General features: G+C 39.6%; 1 protein-coding gene across 1 annotated transcript in view; it reads right to left on the reverse strand.

The window, feature by feature from the left end:
- LOC107381287 (AN1-type zinc finger protein 3) overlaps nucleotides 1-6,898 on the reverse strand; it is a 32,658-nt gene extending 25,760 nt beyond the window's left edge. The window contains exon 1 of the mRNA XM_015952882.3: nucleotides 6,588-6,898. Within this exon, the coding sequence (XP_015808368.3) occupies nucleotides 6,588-6,670 (83 nt within the window). The 5' untranslated portion in view covers nucleotides 6,671-6,898. The remainder of the gene's footprint in view (nucleotides 1-6,587) is intronic.
- Between the last annotated feature and the right edge of the window lie 868 nt (nucleotides 6,899-7,766).

Below are 7,766 nucleotides of genomic sequence, written 5' to 3' on the forward strand. Positions count from 1 at the left end.
AACAATGGCTAATAACAACTAAACCAAACAAAGGGTATCTTATCTTTTCAAACACAGGAAGAAGAATGCATGAATTCCATTACAACGTAACATTCTTATTGCAAAAATATGCAGCTGCGCCTGCTACTGTATTAGCAGCAAAACAACAAACTGCATGCATGCAGTTTCTCAGTGACTTTAAAACATCACCTCTACCATAAAACTTTTCCTGATGCTCCAAATACAGAAAAGCATCCCGTACCAGGTTTTTTTGAATAAATAAATCAGAAAATAAGTTTAAATGTTAAATAATAGTTATCACTTAAATGCAACAGCAAATTCTCTCATTACTACTGAACATTTTCTCCACTTATGTGGTTATGATATAAGGCTGTTGCTGTAATTGGGAAGTGAACTATGCTGGGCCAAACTAGGAGAATATTAAGATTTTCTGAGGGAAAGAGAAAAACAATTGTCTACCTTTCAAAAGAGGAACTGGCAAAAAAAACTACATGGAAAATATGTGAAAACGTTTGTTTTTAACCCCAAATTGAACAAGTTTACCTAGATCAGGGGTGTCAAACATGCGGCCCGCGGGCCGCATCCGGCCCGCAAGTGGTTTAAATCCAGCCCACGAGATGGTTGTGTAAACTTTATTTTCATACTTTACAATGTAGAGTGAAAATAAACTTATCTTTGTGAGCAAGTTTCCTCTGTAATGAGTATAAATAAAACAAAGCTGCGCTCAAGGCTCACACAAGAACTTGAATCACATCCTGAAGTTGGCCGCCACTCAGGATGTGACTTCTGATTTTGATGTGCTGATGAAAGCTAAAAGATGTTAAGTAAAATGAGTCAAATATACTTTAAGTGCTGCATGAAACTGATCTAGCCATGTGATCTGTAAGCTCTTTGAATCACTAAGGAATGTTTTTTTAATTTATTGATTTTTTTTTTTTTAATTTTCAAGTTCACTTTAGGTGTTGTACTTGTACTATTTTGGATACACTGTCCTCAGGCTCCAGCTTTGTTTTATATTGATTGTATTAAAACAAAGAAAACAATCTGAAGTTGTTTTTAATTTACCGGTCCGGCCCACTTGGGACTAGATTTCCCTCAATGTGGCCCCTGAGCTAAAATGAGTTTGACACCCCTGACCTAGATCTTAAAAAGCAGCTCAGGTGATGAAACTGCAACTATGATTCTGATAACAAGCTAACAAATTGAACTAGCTCCTCTAAGACAACCGGCTAGCAGAGCTTCTGACTGACAGTTTATGTGCAGCAGCAAATCAACTATCCTGATGAACAAGGTTATAAAAGCTCATAAAGGAAAAATCACTTTGATGTGTGGTGGCACTTTTCCAGGCCCTCTTTAGCAGGGTGGGACTGGGAGGAGAGTGCTGTAGCCTTTTAGCTGGAAGCTAACCGAAGCCTGGGGCTAACATCACCACCCGGTGGAACACTAGCGACATGGAGGGAGGTGGGTTGGTTGACCGGCACGTGTCGGAGTCAGCCCGGTTATTATCAGCTGCTTAACGACACCGAGCGGACTCACGTTCACGTTTGAAAGCAGCGCTGATTCCAGAAACCTCAGTACAAAGTGCGTTCGTTAATCTGAGCCAGCATGACGAACAAGGGAATGGCGCCGCTAACTCAGTTCAGGTGTTGCGTTCCATCCTAAGGGTCTACGTAGGGGGCGGGCGTATTACGTGAACGGACCCATCTGACTGGCTGCATATCAGAAGGGCTACATTTGATTGGTCAAATAATACTTCCGCGTAAAAAAACAGAGCTGGTTTACAAAAAGTTGATGTATGACACGGATGGAAATGTTTGAACCAAACATTTATCGCCGTTTTTGACGTGCTTTGCGATGGGCCTATCGCACGTCCTGTTATGGCGATGACGATAATTTTTCGATATATTGTGCAGCCCTACTGTAGATATTTACAGAGTTGCTGTAAATTGAACGATGAATATTGCATTGTGTTAAATCTAATAAGGTTAATGTGTGTGACTAAAGACATAATATTTATTATAATTATCTTAATAATTCAAGAAAATGAAAATATGAGCATGAGGAATTGTTTTATCAGGGATGCTACTGATCTTTGTATTCCCCAAAATCTAGGAAACCTGGCAAAACGCTAACCTGTAATAAAAGGTCAAGTTAACCACATATTTTCTAACATTAAAACGCAGGGATTTTATAAAGTAACAGCAATGTCAACAACCACTAGTAGACCACCTGCTGTAGAAAACCTGTCCAATTAGAAGCTTTTTATTAAATTTGCCTGACTGAATTGAGGTATTTTCAACTTAGAAAGATCTCCAACAGGCAGATACAAAAAAGTCTTCTTGATGTTAAGACAAATGTAAGAGCAATAAAACTTGAGATAGAACAAAATTTACTTGACACTTTTTATATATTTGGCATCAACAGATATACCTCTTTAGTATAGTGCAATGGTTCTCAATCCTGGTCCTGGAGGTTCAGTATCCAGCATGTTTTAGTTTCAACTAGGGATGCACAATATATCGGCATCAATATCATATTGGCCGATGTAAGTCATTTTTTAACATATCGGTATTGGTCCGATTAGTAAAACTGGGCCAATATTAACAACCGCTTCTCCTCCAGCTTTACTGGTGACCAAAACAGTGATATTAATATTAGATATTGATATTGACCCAAAAATTTCCTGTTGAAATATTCTAGTTAAAACGAGGGATGCACCGATATGAAATTTTTGGGCCGATACCGATATTAATATCACTGTTATGGCCAATAACTGATGTTGTGTTGCCGATACCAATGTACTGACATTAATGCTTCTAAAATAAGCAGATTTTGTATCAACTGAAAATTATTAAAGCTGAATTTACATAAGTATATACACACACCACAAACATTGACGCTTCTGAGATGATTACAGTCACTGTTACATGAGTAAACAAATACACATCACCCCCTCTCTGAAACAGATAAATAAATGAAAAGACATTGGTTGTTAATATCAGCTCAGTCTTCTTTATCGGACCAAAAGTGATATGTTAAAAAATGACTAATATCGGCCGATACAGATATTGATGCCGATATATTGTGCATCTCTAGTTTTAACTGTGCTTCAACACACCTGATTTCAATTGGCAGGTGATTAACAGGTTTCTGTTGAGCCTGATGATCTGCTGCACAGGTGATTCAGCCACTGGAGCAGAGGAACAACTAAAACATGCTGGATACTGGCCCTCCAGGATCAAGATTGTTAACCACTGGTATCGAGATCCTGAAAAACATTTACTAAATAAATTATCTGAAACATTGCAGTCAAATGACATTTATTTTACTTTAATACTAGGGCTGGGCGATATATCGATATTTTTAAAATATCTGTATAATTTTTAAACAAGATATAAGATGACTTTATATCTTTATATCGATATAACTGGTCAAACTGCTATGCTAGCGATAAGCTGCTATGCTAGCGATAAGCTGCTATGCTAGCGATTAGCCGCTATGCTAGCGATTAGCCGCTATGCTAGCGACATGTTGCTCCGTCTCTTAACGGCAATTACATACATTCTCACAAGTTTGCTCAATCTGAGAGCCTCCGGGTAAACGTGCTGCTCTAAATTTAGCATTTGGTGTCCTGGTTTTTAATTATTTGGGGACGTTCAACGCCAACGGAGTTCTGTTTTCCATCCTGCTTGTGCAGAGACGAGTCAAACCCCTCCCTCCCCTGTGTAATGAGGAAACATCTACAGAAAGTTGGAGTGGCCAAATTACCTCAAACATATTGCAAGGGTTTGAATAGTAAACTAAGGGGTTACCATTTTATTTTGAAGGCGGGCTCAACGGGAGAGGAATGTTGTTCCGGTTTTTTTCCGCTCTGGTTTGCTATGCTAGTAAATACTCCGTTACGAGCGATTCTGTTGAAAAAGTGGAGAGTTTTGGGCCATTCCCATCTGTACCTGGTCGGCCCTGCCCGGATAGCTCCAGTCGGCCCCAGCCTGGCCCGGTTGATTCCACACATCCTTGCTTAGGTATGCAAGGAATGCAGTCAGAGACATTTTCAGCTTCTAGGTAATCAGCTTGATAATGAATGATAATGAATTGAGCAAGCCCAATGTGGGCTGATTCTACCCACCAATCAGAGGCTTGCTCTAATGGAAGGTGTGAATTTGCTGACTGATAAGCCGGCTTATCAGTCAGCAGTGGGTGTGTTGGCCCTGGTCAGCCTGAAGCAGACCACCTCAGAAAGAGGGCTGAAAAACAGTCTCGTTGAACCCTGAAAAAAGGCAGGCCACCAAGATATGAAAGAAAGCTATGCTATCCGGGCTGGGCCGACCAGGTACAGATGGGAATGGCCCATAAGTAAGGCGTGGGTTACGGCGACTGTAGACCGAAAATAATACTCATAAAAGAGCAACCAGAGACTGAGTCATTAAGGATAATCACTGATATGAGCCAATACTGTTAGATTTCAGCTGTGTTTGCCCTAATAACTAATAGCTCCACTGTGCATGACCCATGTGATCTTCAATAGATGCAATTACATCAGTGTTTCCCTTACATAGGCGTAGCCGTAGCGGCCCGCCACAGCTGAAATCCCAGCGCCACGCCTACAAGATCCCAAGTTTTATTGATTTTTTATTTTTATTTTTTGCACTGTTTCCCAAAGAAGCAGTGGGAACTACTCTGTTGTTGCTTGTGATCACAGCCGGCAGGCAGCACGGAGGAAGAGGCAGGGCAGGGTGGTTACAGCTAGGGATGAGCCGGATACTCGTTTCAGACGAGTATCCGTTACGGATAAAGCATTTTTGACGAATACGAGCATGAAATGAGTAAAACTCGTAAATATCTGTAATCGTGCTGAAGGAAAATCCTCATTGGGCGTCATGCTCTGTGATTGGCCAGTCACATAGAGCGCCCACCCCTCCCTACACAAAACTCTGCAGCCAGGAGCTTAGTCCGGCCCATGCATCCACACACACAAACAGACAGTAACGGATCTCTCTGCTTGCTTCACTGTTGCTCACATTTCTTCAGTTCTCTCTAGGTTTTCTTCAGCTCGCCTCTTTTTCGGTTGAAGATTTAAAGTTACTTTTTCGTAACGTACGTGGTGCATTTGACAAGACAGAGCTGGAAACGGCTCGTGCATGCGTCGGTCACTGCCTCCAATCTGGACGGGTTTTTAAAAATTATTCTCTCTCTCTCTCTCTCTCTCTCTCTCTCTCTCTCTCTCTCTCTCTCTCTCTCTCTCTCTCTCTCTCTCTCTCTCTCTCTCTCTCTCTCTCTCTCTCTCTCTCTCTCTCTCTCTCTCTCTCTCTCTCTCTCTCTCACACACACACACACACACACACACACTTTAATCAACATTGTTTTGTTTAACTGTGTGTAGGGAAAATGCCAACAGCATTAGGAGAGAATCTGTTTAATCAAATTAAAATAAAAAAATTAAAAAGTTGTGTCTGGTTCTAGTATTTCATATTTCCTAGTTCATACTGCATGAGTTCAGATGCACTTAAATATTAATGTTCTGATTTTATTGACAAATTAGTTTATTACTGAAAAATAGTTCATTTAATATTGTGATAAAAAATATTTTATCTCAACTCTGAGGCTGCTCTGTAAATAGTTTTCAAATAAACAATACACATAGCAACTTCTGATCAATCCATATCAATTCCAGATTTAAAATAATGTATTGATGTAATCCACACCCACTCATTTCCAAATAATAAGGTGCATTCATCTGTGTATCTCCTTTGATCCAGATTAGTGATATTTTCAGCACCAGAACAATGAAGCAAAGAAACAGATTCCTGAGTTTGTTAGTAATTTTATTTATTAGGTGCATCTGATCTGTTCTATTTTTCTCTGAAATGAGATCAAATCAGTGCTTCTTTGGGTTGTCTCCTCTCTGCACTAGAAAACTTTACTTTATTATAATGTTCACTGTAATGCATCTTGATGTTCTTAACAAATCAATTAAATCAAAGATATTGGCCAATGATGCCAAATATGTACATATGTGTTTCAGTCATTTTTATACTGGCTTAAAAACACTTCATTAAGTCAACTAAGCAGGGGTGTAGAACGTTTTTAATAGGGCCAGCCCAGTAATGATCTTGGACCAAAATAAAGGGGGCAGAAAGTCAAATAAAGGGGGGCAAAAGGAGATGTTTTTCCAGACGAATTCCAGAAAAATTTAAATTACATCCATGAGTATTTAGCCAATGAGCATATCTTAGCTGAGCTAACTAAATAAATGCTGTTTTCGTTCACTCGATTTTCCCTCATTTATAATATAAATGTATAGTGCTTATTAGGTTTCAATATATTAACGATGCCACAGCTGTCACGTCACCTGCAAGGTTTCATCGCACTCCTATTAGCTGCCTCTGTTACAGGATAAGGTTACCAAGGCCAGCTGGTGTTAGCAACAAGCTAATGGTACAAAACAATGGGGAGGGGGGTAATGACAAGAAAAGCAGCTCATCCCTGTTAGGGCTGCGAATGCTAGCTGCTAACGACTCTGCTAACTGTTGGTAAAGGAAAGAGAATTTGACAGCAGGCCGTCCGACTAATTTTCTTTGTCTTACCCCCAAAAGCCACAGGGACAGCGTGGAGGTATAACGTTGACGTTGGTCGAAGGCTTGCTGCCTTCACTTCCCGTGTCCCCCATGTCGGTGTGCCGTGACGAGCTGTCCGCGTAGCAGGTGAATCCGTGGATGGAGTGAAGGCCTCTGTATTCAGATCACCTTGGCTTCAGAAGTCCAAACTGGGTCCAGATTAATCCTTACGGGTTCCGTTTTTGAAAGGACTGTTTGCCGTCACGAGCGGCCACGGAATAGTGAAATAAAAGCAGCTAAAGTAAACGTTGAAAGCGTCAAAAACACACGACGGTCAGAGCCACCGGGGGACACTGGGCCGATCAGCTGGAGTGAAGAGCAAACCACTGGAATGCAGAGGAGGGGTTCGCGGTGGAATAAAAAATTAAACCTTGACTGATGTGTTTGTCCTCAACAGTTTGCATTAATTCTGCTATCAAAAATTAAATCCGTTTTAGAGGATAACGTGTTACTTTAATTCTCTAGCAATCCCTGTAATGTTTTTTAGTTCGAGGTGGAGTTAAGAAATGGTATGATCCGAGCAAAAGATTAAACTGACATCCCTCGTTTTCGTGATAAGGAATCTCGCTCCCGAGAAAAAGTGAGAGTAGGGGAACATTTTTCAACAATATCATTATGTTTTTGTAAGACATTCACGTTTACTTGACATTATGACCATTTTTTAATTGTCCAATGAAAAGCCGAATTGAAGGTATAGAAAAATACATGTTTAAAAAGCTTAAATTTTATTTTATTTTTTCGCATTTCGGCGTGTTTTTATTGTCTGAATGAGAAGTGGCACTAACCACATTTTATGTTATATTTTGAAAGCCTTATTAAACTTTTATTATAAAAATAACGATATCCTTAAATGTTATAAATCAAAATCTATAACGAAAATTAAGACTTTGTTGTCATGCTTATTCTCACAAACGTATGCAAATAAGGTAAAGCTTGTATTATTTTCTATCTGAAAAGATGGAGGAGTTTAGCTTTTGTGGTTATGACAGATACACTGTAAAATCAAACATACTGTGTCAAATAAAAAATACAAGTTAAAAGGAGTGCCTTAAACTTCTAAACTGATTTTTGCAAATATTACTTTCTGTTATCTTGATTAAAAATCGCTTGTGTAAACCTCAGTGTTAGTTTGGGTGGTTTGTATAACTG

The sequence above is a fragment of the Nothobranchius furzeri genome, chromosome 9 (assembly GCF_043380555.1).
Source record: "Nothobranchius furzeri strain GRZ-AD chromosome 9, NfurGRZ-RIMD1, whole genome shotgun sequence".
Classification (NCBI taxonomy): Eukaryota; Metazoa; Chordata; class Actinopteri; order Cyprinodontiformes; family Nothobranchiidae; genus Nothobranchius; species Nothobranchius furzeri.